The 14,486-nt window shown below is 40.0% G+C and overlaps 1 protein-coding gene across 1 annotated transcript; it reads right to left on the bottom strand.

Annotated features, from left to right (window-relative positions):
* Positions 1 to 2,228: 2,228 nt before the first annotated feature.
* Positions 2,229 to 11,737, bottom strand: LOC108368359 (zinc finger protein hangover; the record flags this gene model as incomplete). Its single annotated transcript, XM_017623204.1, has 7 exons — positions 2,229 to 4,277; positions 5,492 to 6,061; positions 6,136 to 7,097; positions 7,566 to 7,967; positions 8,027 to 9,128; positions 9,197 to 9,340; positions 10,757 to 11,737. Coding segments are annotated over 7 exons (5,511 nt in total), but the record flags the coding sequence as incomplete, so codon positions are not given.
* Between the last annotated feature and the right edge of the window lie 2,749 nt (positions 11,738 to 14,486).

The raw sequence follows: 14,486 nt of genomic DNA on the forward strand, positions 1-14,486 counted from the left end.
CTGATCGTGTAGCACCTTATTTTGCTTCTTTTGGCCTCGGTTCTTTTTGAAATCATACAATTCTCGCGTTTTTTATTTTTCTACGTAATTTTTATTTTCTGAGACTATTTCAGTTAGAAGGAATATAAATTTTAACTAGGGCTCAATAGCACGTTGAATAGCTTACAATGTTGCTTTCAAATGAGCCCTATCTCTAACTAAATATAAAATAATTTTACCTGAAAATTCATTTTGTAACAAGTAATTTTTAAGCAAAAAACAAACCCGACTTCAATCTATATCTATATCTGTGAAAAGTACTTTATTGGATCTTCTGTGTAGAAGGTTTTTCGATTAAAAAACAATTAAAAACATTTTGTTGTTGTTGCAAAAAATTAAGAAAGCCGACGTCACCATTTCACAATTTCATAGTTTTCAGAGCTCGAATCGTAACATACGATAGCGTACCACTCGTCACGTAAAAATACATTTTTCGGATTATGACTTACGTGAACGGACTCTTTGTCCCATTCAGCTTATACTGCCTGACGTATCACGTAATTTTCATTCGTATCGTTTTCGATCCGTGAACGGATGTTACGATTCGAGCCCTGGAGCGTCGGAGTCCATTCGAACGACATGGCCAAGCCAGCGGAGCCGTTGTATTTTGATTTGGTGCACTATGTCTATGTCGTTGTAAAGCTGATACAGCCTAGCGTTCAGCGTAAAGGCCCGTAAATCTTCCGCAAAATCTTTCTCTCGAATAATTCAAGAGCCGGCTCATCGGATGTTGTCATTGTCCATGCTACGGCGCCATATACCAACACGGGCGTGATAACTAACTTATACAGCCCAATTCTGAATACTCCCGGGAGTTTGTTCTTCGGGAATTGGTTTCTACCGAGAAAGAAATCCTCCAATAACTAAGTCCCAGGGAGTAACATTTTCTTCGAATATTCGGGAGGAGGAAATTCGGACTTCGAAATAGCTATTTGATACTTTTTTGACAGCTCAACTCCGCCATTTAATACAAAAAATCCTCAGGGAATTTTTATTCATGATAGGAGGAAAGGGAAAAGAGAGAAATCTCCCAAGGAGTTTCTGTTCAGAATCGGCCTGATAGAGTGTGGTTTTCGTACGTCGAGACAGGACTTTACTCCGAAATTGCCTACTCAGTCCAAAGTAGCACTTGTGGGCAAGAGTGATTCTGCGTTGGATTTCCATGCTGACATTATTATCTGTCTTAATGCTGGTTCCCAAGTAAACGAAAATCTCAACGTTCTACGTTCGCGAATGCGCTGACTGTTTGATGGCAAGTATCGTCTTGTCCTCGTTGATGGCCAAACCCATTCGTTTTGCTTTCTTATCCAAATTGGAAAAGGCAGAACTGACTTAACGGTTCTTGTTACCGATGATGTCGATGTCATTTCGGCAGCATCCAACCCAGCATCAGATTAAAGAAATCGCATGAAAGGAAGCCGCCCTGTCTGAAACCCCGTTTGGCGACAAACGTCTCGGAGAGGTCTTTCCCAATTCTAACGGAGCTGGTGGTATTGCTCAACGTCATTTTACACAGCCGTGTCGGTTTCGCGGGGATGCCAAATTCAGATATCGCGGCGTATAGGTAACCCCTTGAAGTCCTTTTGAAAGCGGCTTTGAAGTCGAAAAATAGGTGGCGAGTGTCTTTTCTCGCGGGTCTTTTCCAAGAGTTGACGTATTGTGTATACCTAGTCTATGGTGGATTTGCCAGGTATAAAACCATACTGGTAAGGTTCAATCAGTTCGTTGACGGTGGGCTTCAGTCTTTCACACAATACGCGTAACCGTAACCGTTGCTTAGAAGGCTGATCCCGCGGTAGTTGGCGCAAATGGCGGGGGCGCCTTTCTTGTGGATTGGGCAGAGCACACTTACATATATTCCGGTCGCCGGGCATGTGTTTATCTGACCATATTCAGCATAAGAGTTAATACATGCACCTTATCAACCCCTCGCCGCCGTACTTGTATAGCTCCGTTGCCAGCTTGTCAGCCCCAGCAGCTTTGTTGTTTGTTGTCATCATCGACTGGGGCCTCGGGTTCGTCTTCTCCACAGCTTTCGCTAAAATTTTTGGGGAAAATAGGAAGATATATTAAGAGGCGAAAAAATCCTTCAGCAAAAGTCGAACACAAAACAAAACAAAGGCACCCAGTGGATTTTTTTTGTTTGTAATGAGCAGTACCAGCATTCTACTGAACTTATTAATTAATTTTTTTTTTTTTAGGTTTATTAAATAATTTTGAATGAATTCATGTTTACAGTTGAAGCCTTACAACTAGTTTGTATTTTTAGAGCGTTGCTAATGCTAAATACATTATTTCAATGCCAATTTTGTTGGACAAAAACAACAAAAAAAAAATAAATATATTTGATGTTAAATTATACTCGCATTTATATTCAAAATAAATTAAAATCATAAGCTGTTATTTGAAAAATTGGTAATGTTGCAAATGCTTCTAGTTCTACAGCTCATACTTATATTTCGTATTCAATTAGTTGTATTTGTAGTATAACGTCGTAATTAAGGGTTTTGTAAGTTCACTCTTCATGCAAAATTAATCAAAGCAAGAGTAAAAAGTTATTTATTTATATTTAGTAAAGTTTACTACATACATTTGCATTATTTTATTGTAAGTATGTAATAATTACAGTTTATATATAAAGTTTATTTTTTTATATTATTTGCTCGGTAATGCACAAATAACATAAATCTTGCTTTCTTTTAGCAAACTTGAGAAAGTTAATAAATTAGGCAGTAACTTAAGTAGTATACAAACATTCATTATATGTATATGATTCAGAGTAAAAACTAATCTAGCAAAAAATAACGGCTTATGCAATATTTCAAAGTAAATAGAAACGTTTAGCAATGGCAGGTAGCAAGTGCAGTAGCAGCAGCGGTTCACTACGACTACACCGCCACTACATCACTGCTGCTACTGCGACTCGACTTGTTGCCTGTCTTTGACTTGATCTCGGTTAACGACACCGAGCCAGGTCCATTGAGGAAATGCATTTTCACATGCTTTTGCAGCTCCTGTTGCGAGTCGAAGAACAATCGACAGAGATCGCAAGAGAAACGTGCTTTGGGCGCTGATCCTCGCGTCTTCGAATCCTGCGAAGAACTATCGCCGCTGTCCGCATCACTATCCCCATCCGAGTCGTTGTCATTGTCATCGTCGTCGTCTTCGTCGTACGACGCCGAAGAGTCTCCGGTCGTATCCGTCGAATTACGAATTGGTTCAATGGTGACTTGTGACGCAACTGGAGGACCGCGCCCATAAGCCCGACCATTCGACGCGGCAACATTGTCGTTTGAATCCGCATTATCTACATCAACATCATCGTCATCGTCTGCGTCGGCATCTTCCTCGCAATCATCGGCTTCGCTCTCATCAACTTCATCCTGTTCTGTTTCATCATTGGCATGCGTGTCAGTCATTGCGACTTGCATAATTTCACCCATATTTTCATATTCCTCATCTTCCTCTTCTTTCTCTGAACCATCCTCTTCGGCGTTTTCTTCAAATTGAGCGTCGCGCCTTCCGCCCTCACCTATTTCTTTTCGTTCCCCTTCATAGTCCACTACTTCGCCATCCACCTCACCATCCTCATCTTCGGATTCCCGCCTCTCTTTAATACCTTCGTTTGACTGTTCTTTTTCATCATCTATTTCGCTCTTCACCACCACTTCTCCATCAACAACAACTTTTTCTGCTGCAGGTGCCGCCGTCGATTTCATAGCCGAGCGATTCTGATTCTGGTCATGAGTCTGTTGTTGATCTTCCACAGGCACTATCTCCTTTTCTTTCAAGTGATTATGTATGTGATTTATTAACTTCTCTTTACGCGAAACATAGGCTCCACATAAATCACAGCCCCACTGGAATGGACCGAACGGTTTGGTTACACGCGCATCTGCAACTTTGTGTTCAATCCAATCAGTTTTCGTTTCGAACTTTTGCTGACAACGACGGCACTGCAGATGGGGATCTGTTTCAATTTTCGGTGGCACAGGCAAGTTACCGATCTCATCTTTATGCAGCTCGTAGATGTGGCGACGCAGGTTGTTGTTGCTAATGAATGTGGAGGGACAGTACTCACATTTAAGTTCGCGTTTGCGTTTCTGGGACCTTGAAGAGTGATGATGGGGATTGGGAATAAGCCCCACTGCTTGTAATCCCAGTGGATGTTGATGGTTGGTCAGGATCTGGGATGATGGGTTCGCTGCATTGGCTGAATGATCCGCGTCGACTTGGTTCTAAGGGAAAAGTAAAATTAGCACAAATATTCACCATAGGGATATATGCAATTAAATTTTATTTATTTTTTGGGACTGGTGCGGAGGACGCGTCGTGAAATGCCGAGTTGTAAATTTTGATGGCTAAAAGATTGGTTCATTGCAACATGTGCGCTTACCGGAGTAGTAATAAAAATCAAAAATCTACAGTTGACTACTTAGATGCAATAAGATCAGAGCGGTTATTGTTATAAACCGAATTACCCCTTCATTATTGTATTTGTATTATGAAAGTATGAACTAACACATTCATATGGGTGTTTCCATGCAGCCGTACGCGACATTCGTACGCTTATGGAGTAACATAAACCTCTCAAAAATAGAAGTTACAGAAAAACAAGATTACGGTTATGTTGCAACCCAAGGGTGCTATGTTTGAGAAATATATAAGCAGCCTCGATACTTTGGTGTGGAAAATATCCGTTCAAAACAAGGTGATAACGTATGCGACAGAAAAAGAAGTGGTATTAAAGCACATATATGCGAAAATCTGCGAATCATGGGAGTTTTTCTTTTCTTTAAAAATTCCTAAACTAAGCTAAATAATGTACTTTTACAATCCTTCCATTTTTTAATAGAAATTATCTCTGGTTAGTTTTTATTATAAAAAAAAAAACATAATAACGTACGCGACAGACTTTTCCCCATAAAATATTTTTACTAGAAACACATACTAAATTAAATTTTTTAATTAATTTTTTCAGTTCTCTCCACCGTTTCGCGTTTTCAAAACCTTTTTCCGCCATCTGAATGCTAAATTTAAAGTTATAAAGCTGTTTGAATTCATTTGCTTGCGTTATCGGTTTACATTTTCATGGAACGACCNGCTAAATTTAAAGTTATAAAGCCGTTTGAATTCATTTGCTTGCGTTATCGGTTTACATTTTCATGGAACGACCCATATGTGTGTTTCTAATACTATAACCTAACTTGTTTCTATATTAGATGAGACATACTATAGAGAAGAAGTGTTCGAAGTCTTCTAAGCACGATAATCACTTGACAAGAGCATATTAACTCAAAAACACTGCACTCTTGCCCTTTTTTCCTTCTAACTACTTTCTCGCTTTCACTATGCCGAACCGACAAAGCGCAATTTTTTTGCATTAAAATTTTGATCGCCAAAACAATGAGACATTTTGCTCCAGCCTCACTGCACTAGCCCAAAAGCTCACCTGTTTGCTATCACCTCTGAAATGCCATTTACGATGCACTTTAAGTGCAGTCATTTGTGTAAACGTTTTATTACACAGATCGCAGGCGTATTCGCCATTGTCATTCACCCGATCCAAGTAGAATTGATTCGGATCCGCTGGACCCGTATCAAACATGGCCGCTAACGGATTATCCGTATATAATTCCATTTCATGCATTTGTATGTGCTTGGAGAACAATTCCTGATCAGTGAAACGTTGTCCACATATTGTGCAAGCTACTTCTGGTAGTTTAATCTTCAGACCGCTCGCCGGTATCGGAGTTATCTCTAGCTCACCGCCACCCAATGCGCTTGTCGTTATAACACCGCTGGCTTCGTGTGATGCATCATCGTCATCGTCATCACCCGTCTTGTGTTTATAGATTGGTGGCGGGCCCGCGCTTTCAGCCACAGCGCCAGTGGCTGTAATTGGCTTGCGATTGCAAGTTGGTATGTGGTTCTCTAACATTTGGCTATCAAAGAAAACCTTTTTGCAGAGCACACATTCAGAGGGTTCTGGGAATTGTGGATGCTTTTTGTAGCGATGCACCTGTGTAAAAGAAATGAAGAAAATATTATAAATAAAAAGGCTCTTGACAATATAATTGCTTTGTATCCAATTACCCATAAGCTCTTTCGTCCGCTGTAAACATTTCCACAATCCTTGCACGAATAATCATTTGAATCGAACTCGTCGTGTGAGTTAATGTGGATTGCTAACTTTTTGTTGGTATTAAAGTTCGATGGGCAATACTTGCATTGGTACCAGTATAGTGGTCCAGTAGCTGAAGTATCCACCGTGCTACGTTCGCCGCCGGCTCCCACACTACTAACCGGCGTCGAGATGCCCGAACGATCAGCGGGATTCGCGGCTGCGATTTTATCGTCAAATGCTTCATCACCACCCTGCTGGTCTGTACCACCATGAACAGTCTTCTTATGCTGTTGAAGCTGATCTTCACTGCGATACACAATCGAACAAATATCACATTCAAATTGCTTGACAATCATCTCGTCTTTGAGCAGCGTATTATGTATTTTGAACATGTGCACCTTCAAGCCCTTCTCGTAAGCGAACTCTGCATCGCACAATTTGCATTTAATAAATTGTACATTGCGTATTTGATGGTCGTTGAGCATGTGGAAACGGTAGGATTTCTTCGATGAGAATCGACGCTGACAGAGACGGCAACGCATGCGTCGGAAACGGCGGTCGGCGGCCTGTTCCAAACTACGCTTAAAGATTGCCTTTTGTACTGCTGTCTGATGCTGCATAGCTGGAGGCGTCGATGGCTTTGAGGGTGGTGCCGGTGTTATAGTGAGCCCGCTTGGTGTCGATTTGCTGGCGCTCACCAGTGCTGGGGACTGGCCACTGTTCTGGTTCGCTGCACTGTGTGAGCGCATATGATTAGAAAGACCTATATTATTGCTGAATACTGCATTGCAAATGGGACACTCTTTCAGGCTGCTATACATGTTACCACTGCCACTGGCATTGCCGGAGCCAGTGCTGGTGGTCACAGCGGCGCCACTTTCTGTGCGCATTTTCTTGGCTGCATTCTCACTAGAATTTTCATCGTCGTCAGCTAGGAATTTTTAGGTAACAAAAAAGTTTAATAATTTAATATACCTCTTACGAACTTAGTTTCAATATGTAATTAAACAGGAGAGTTAAAAGTATATATATCTATTAATAGTTGCGTTCCAGATGCTTCACGATATTCACGATATTGACGATTTGCAGAAACAGCTGTTTTCTCCATTAGAAAAACCTTATGGGAGGTGGTCACCTGGAACGACTTCCTGTAAAAACCTGCAAATCGTGAAGCATCTGGAACGCACCTAGTATAAAATAAACCCTGGCAATGGACCACTTGCCAATCCAAAACTTTATTCTAACAAAAATTTCCTCATGGAATGAAATAATTTGTAAGGGATAACTTTAAATATTGACTTTGACTGGAAATCCATAAATTTAAAGAGTCCCATTAAAATCTAAAAATTTAACATCCTATCTACTTTTGATAATGATCAATTGAATTTGCGACACCTACCGATTGATCCGCCATTCGTTATCGACATTAAATCTTTCATCACATAATCATACCGTCCTGTATAGACATTCTGTGTTGTACCATAGGCAATTTTAACCGCATCCGCATTCACAATATACTCAAAACCAGTATGTCTTGCCTTATCCGCTGCATGAGCACTGACCATGTGTTCACGTAAGTTGGACAAACGTGGATAACCAATACCACACTTTACACACTTGTAGGTCTGCGGCAATTGATCTGGATGCTTGGATTCCATGTGGCGCAGCACATTGTTGTAGTTGTTATATTGCTGATCACATATCGGACAAGCTTGTGGCATGCGCGAGAAATATTGCGATTTTGGCTGTGTTAAAGAGTTGGCGTGATGACTGCTGCGGGACTCGTCGGTGGAGGAAGCACCTAAGTACACAATACAATATCATAAGATTGCCTAAGAATTTTGACCACAATTAACTCACCACCCAAACCAGGCGTCGACTTTTTACCCGGTGAATTCTCCGAGGTCACACTGACATTTAGCCCAGATGTCGACGTCTGTTCGCCAAAGGCGGCCAAATGCTTTTCATATACATGGTCCAAAAATTTCTGATGATTATCGAATTTCGCATCGCATGTCACACAACGTAATGAAACAATGCAATCCATATTATTGTAATGGCGTTTGCGCTCAGCGGGGTCCTCCAGCTCCAAACCGCAATAACAACATTGTTTTTGCATGGTATCTTTGCGTTGCATGTCGGCGTGCTGATCGTAAACATGCGAACGGAATTCCAACTTCAGCCGATACCGTTTCGGACATAATTTGCATTCGTACATTTTATTGACGAGCAACTCCTTGGCACGCAACTTATCAGGCACTGCCGCCGCTGTTGCAGTGACAGCAGCAGCAAAGCTGGAGTCCTTCGCCATCAGCGCATGCAACACTTTATATAAATTGATGCAATTGCGTCGTTTCAAATGCGATATGAACAGCGCTTTCGAGTCATTCAGTTTGAGGCAGTTGAAGCATAGGTTGCGCGGCAATGTTAAGTATTTCTTGCGCATGTGCGCCATGAAATTCTTGTAGGTCGAATATGTTTTATTGCAGCAACGGCAAGTCATATTCTGATACTGGCGCAAAAATTCGTCGTTCTGTTGTAGGAACACGATTTTCTCATCAGTCAAATGATGTTGGTACTTCTCTGGGTGCTCATAGTCGAAACCACCGATTTCGCATTTGTTGAATGCATTCACTATTTCCTGTCGATACTTAAGCGGCGTAATCATGCCAGAAGCGGCTTTCGAAGCCTCGGCCGCAGCTACAGCTGCTGCTGAGGCTCGTTGTAGCTCCAGAGCAGCAGCCAGTGCAGGCGTCGGTTTGGTCACAGGCATGTTATTTGGCGTTGATGTGGACAGTTCGAAAAGATTAGGATGCAGGTTTCGCTCATGACGGCGGGCGTTGGCGCGTGTAGAGAACTTTAGATTGCAGGCGCGACAAGATGCTTCTTTGGTGTCTGCAAGTACCGAAAGTTCAATAGCGGGACGCGGCGGCGGTGGTTCATATTGATAGGACATATGCTCCTGAAAATTATAAAAAAAATCAATTTGTGAGTTATAATGAAGACAGTAAATAAGAGTATAACACTTACCATCAACGCCTCGTCGCCCTCTTCTTCGGTGCGCTCTAAAAAGAGTGTGGGATCAACCATATCGTCCGACTCATCGTGCTGTTTCGCACTGTAGTCATCATCGGGATCCATTGGTTCATCTTTGATTTCCACAGCTGGTAATGGCTGTGAAAGAGAGAGTTAAGAAAATTATAGAATTTAATATCTTGTGTTATAAATATGAAAGTTGAGTATATATTCATTAGGTTATAGTTATATTGTTGAGTTAGATAATGAGTTTTATGACTTAGCTGAAAACAACTAATTTGATGTCGAAAATTCGTTTTAGTAGAGGAAAACTGTTCATATACAGTCTGTTAAAGAAGTAGGATAAAAAGCATTACTAGTTCTTTTATCTGCGATATTGTTGCATCGTGCTAGCTTGCCATCAAAATCCCGAACGGTTATATCTACGGCATTATTAGGAAACAGGTTGCAAGAAAGCCTGTCCCCAATTTGAAGTTGTTTAAAGTGGCATACGGAGGATTTGACGGTGTCTTCCGGCCAGTTTTGCTGGAAGTTTTGTTGAAAGTTTGCCAAGCCATTCTCAATGCTGGGGGAGAAGGACCAGTTTATTAACCGGATTGCGTAATTACGTTCACATTTGACAAAGCCTCTCCTCCTTTCTTGTTTATTAGGCTATTCATAACAGCAGTTTACTTAAAGACCACCGTCATAAAAAAATTTACTTACTATGAAGAAATTACTTTTAGCGTTTCTTTTAGGTTTTATAAAAATTAATTTAAGTCTCATAAGAAAAATTGTCTTTATTGCATCCAAAAGGAGCAAGAAAATGTATACATAGAATATGGTCAAAATTAGAAAGACAACAACTTTTGTATTGAGTATTAGAAGAAATGCTAGCGAAGATAGATAACTGGGAAAAGAAAAGACCTATAAGCTCAAAGGCGAATGGTTTACTTTTACAATGAAGAAGTCTAGCGTTTAAACGGGTGTAAGCTACGTTTCATTAAAGTGGGATTAAATTTAATATATGATAAGAATGGTAGGTGTTGAACCATTTTGCATATCTATACTCTTTGCGGCCTAAACGAACATACATATAAGTATAGTAAACCGCTAAATTTTAGTTAAATCGGAGGACGTTTACAATTTTTGGCGCTTTATATATGGGGGTGTTGTATGTAAACCACGTCGCCTGAATCACTTTGTCTTTATTAGATTTACAATTTAAATTTCTTCCTCGGTCTAAAGGGCTACTAACTAAGGGTCAAAACATAGTGGAGCGGCGAGCAAAGCGAAGAGCTAGCATCGAGCAAAGGTTCAATTACAAATTTGTATGTACGCTTTGCTCTTCACTATGCGCTTTCCCATTGAAACATATGCGTTTGAAATCGACGCTTTGCTCGATGCTCTTTGCTCGCCGCTCCACTATGTTCTTACCCTAAGAAACAAATAAAAATCATGGAATCGCCTGGGCAATACACTTAGGCCATAATCAATTTATGTACGTATGAAACATATATGTAGACATGTGTATGTATATCTAGGTATGCAAAACGTTGTTCTCGATACGTTTACGTTGTTGTACGTGTAACGTCTAAACAAACGCAATTGCTGCGCGGCACTCTGACACGAAGTGGATGCTGCGACAGCAATTGACTGCATTTGTTGTTGCTGTAACTGTGGATGCGACGGCTGCTGCTGATGTTGCTGCAATTGTTGTTGTTGCTGCTGCTGCTGCTGTTCCAGCATTTTTTGTTGTTCCTGCAACAGCTGTTGTCTTTGATACTTTTCCACTTCCGCTTGTACATATTGTTGCAACTCTTTTTGCTGTTGCTGATGGTGCTGCTGCTGCCGCTGGTGCAGCGTAGAGCGGTGGTAATGCCTAGCTCTGCGCAGTGGTGGCTGTGGCAGTGCCAGAGATTGTACGCGTCCGGCACCAGCAGCACCAAGTGAACCAGCTGAAGGCGCAAATTGCCTGCTATACTTCTTAAATGCCCCTGGTTGTTGAAGCAACAATTGTGGTTCATATGGTTGTTGCGATTTTTTTATATGAAACGTAGGTTCTATTGATGCTGATAATAAGTGTTGTTTACTTGTTACAGTTGCAGTAGCAGCAGCAGAAGTAGTAGTAGAAGGAGTACTAGTAGTGGTAGTAGTTGGGGGGTTTTCTTTAGGACTCACATAAACAGTTAAAGATTTGCGTTTCTTCAACGACGAAATGCCATCCAATATCGATGTTGCCAAGCTTGGTGTTTGGTGTTCGCTATCCTCCGATTGCTGTTGCTGTTGGGTAGTGCCATCTGCACTAATCGTTGATATACTGACATTGTTATCAAGCAGCTGTTGTCGTTTATTGGAATCCAACCAACTGCGTTGTTTGCTTTGCGACGCGATGCAGCGATTTTTGAAGCTTTGCCAGGAATTCAGGTAACTGATGCATGCATGACAGATGCGCAGTGATAGATGATCATCGGGATGTATCTGAAACAATAAGATAATAATAAGATTAGTTAAAAGAAATATGCACTGGTAAATATGTATATAAAAATATGCAAGTATTTTAATTCATCTGAAATGAAAACATGTTTTTAAAAAGAAAAAAATGGTAATGTCAGAAAAAGTTAGGTTAGGTAAGGTTGATCCATGAGATCTCACGTTGATCATTAGTTGCTCCTTAGAGCAAGAGACTGGAGGCTTATATCCTCAGTCTCTTGTTGCCTAGTTTTAGTTTTGCTATTATGTAAGTGTGTAAATTCCTTCAGTGAGGAAAGGAAAGCAGAGGACAAGGTAGCTGAGTCACGATCTTCAGGAAGCTGGACGGTAAGACAGGAAATGCTGGAAATGTATTTCCAGTTCTTGAGCTTGAACTCACTCCATCCATGCAAAAATCGGGTCTGTCCCGTCAGTATACGCACTACCACATATATGTATGTATATTAGGATGCCCATCGATTTTTTTTTTAATTTCAAGACCCTACCTTCAAATTTCTTTCCTTTTTGTGAGAAATATTATTGCCTATTTTTATAGATTTTTCAAAAATCATTTAAGAGATCGCGACTTGTCATTTTGGTCAGAAAGTACGGTTTTGTAGATTTATCAGTTTTTGAATGACTAGTTTTCATTCAATTTTAAATATCGAGCATGTTAGAATAGGATTTATAGACCTTTAAAATGATGTGTAATAATATATCGCCAGACCTGGATTGTTGGGAGTTTCCATCGGGCAAATAAAAAACTTATTTTTTTTAATTTTTCAAGTTTTGACCATCATTAATTTCCACAAATTCAAAATATATAGTACTATCTAAAATTAAATATATTTTCAAATAAACTGATACCTCATTTATTGCAATCGCATAAAAATTGTCAAAGTTACGCGACTTTTCTTAAATACGGTCTTGGATTTATATGTGTGTATGTACCGGACTTTGAGATTTTTTGAGCAGTGTGACTAAAGGAATTCCTCAATATTTTTTCAGAATTGATATATACACGGATTGCAAAGTTTTCTCCACAGGAAAACCGTTTTTACCGTCGGGCAGAGCCTATGAAAATCACCGTCCTATAGTTGATGGCTTTTGCACTGTAAGAGAGCAGCAAGATCTTGGCTTTCCTACACGATTTTAACGTTTCTCAAAGGAAGAGGTAGAAGCCTAAAGTGATTCCAAACGATAATTTTTCGCCAGATTTTGTTAGCGTATCAACCAATTAATCCCCTTCAATTTCTTTACGTCTTCGCACCCAGTAATTAACGACTCGCGGATTTCGTTTACTGCCTTAATGGTTGTTGATGAAAATCAGGTCCGAAAGCTTACATGGCTGTTGAAGCTCAAGCAACTCCGTAACTCATTTTAGATCCGTCCATCAAGAAAAGGTAGGTCCATATAGTGACTGGATCGAATTCCTTTCATCCACCCGTGTTGCGTGAGTACAGAATGTAGGCCCCTGCAATCGTACGAATTACATATTTTCAAAGGAAGGAAGATTTTTTGAAATTTTTTTATGAGTTAAGCTTGGCCATCAAGCTGTAATCTGATATCTTCATGTCAAACATTCCAAGTCTGTCTTGTTAAAACTGATTTCGAACCCCACCACCTCTTTTGTCCAGTTGTGATGATTATTTTAATGTCACGGGAGTAAAACATAGTCGATGAACCCAAGTCAGACATCACTGTTAGGCAATACACAAGATTCACAATGGAGTAATAAATGCGACTGAGTCCAGAGCCTCAAATAACACTTACCTCCACTGAAAAATGGTATAAACTACGTAGAGCATGTGGTAGTGTTAAGTGGCTCTGTGGAAGTTAATCCTACTACGCCAACCGAATCTGCGTTGGACCATTGTAGACTGTGATACTACTTATATGGTTTGGCGGTGATGCTCTGTCCAAGTTATTAAAACTGAAATATCCCGGGAAGAAATATCTGAAGACAGGCATATTAAGCAGGTATTACTCCAACATTATTAGAAGATGCCTAGTGGCGGTATCGAGAGACCTGTTTTGATATGTCTTGTCGGTGGTCTACAGCAGACCGGTACATAAGCTTAATAAGTGTCGCGCAAAATCTTTTTATCTTATCCCCATATATTGCCGCCGTGCAAGTTGATAAACTGCTTTCAGGTGCGCGGTTTATATAGAAGGCTGTCAGTCCTTTGAATTTTTTCTCCATCCACTATACTTCGAATCACACTTCATTAGTATACGTGTTGAATGGTGGGCCGTGGGATGTAGATTTAATAGTTAAAATACAACTATATCGGTAATACCAAGGTGGAAATTTAGATTCCTTCCTCATGATTATAATTGTTTTTAACGTGTAGTATACAATTTAAAACTTAATTTTTGCAACATTTTCTTTTAGAATGACTCCAATGTGTCTGTACGCATTATGAATATACAGCGAGTCAAACAAATGACCACATGTTGATGTTTAATATTAAATATTAATGTTTTTCCAGCTAAATGTTTTGGTTATTTTCACAGCTTCAAACTTTATACATAATTTAGAAAAATTCAAATTTTTAATCTGATTCTTAAGGACATTTTTGACTATGCAGTTTTATAGCCCGCGTTGATTTTTGAGAATTTTTTTTGGTGGTGGATTTTTGCACTTTTTTTCCATATAACCAAGAATTTTTAATGGAAAAAAACGTGGGAGACCGTTAGCAACAAAATTTCAGAAAATCAAAGCCAGTTTTTGTACATACATAAATTGCACTTGTTATATAAAAAAACAGGAAACCCAAAAAAATTCTCAAAAATCAACGGGATTTTTCAGCCGTTTGAAACTTGCCCTTCA

The sequence above is a fragment of the Rhagoletis zephyria genome, unplaced genomic scaffold (assembly GCF_001687245.7).
Source record: "Rhagoletis zephyria isolate East Lansing unplaced genomic scaffold, Rhagoletis_zephyria_1.1 Rzeph_scaffold_03087, whole genome shotgun sequence".
In the NCBI taxonomy this organism is placed as follows: domain Eukaryota; kingdom Metazoa; phylum Arthropoda; class Insecta; order Diptera; family Tephritidae; genus Rhagoletis; species Rhagoletis zephyria.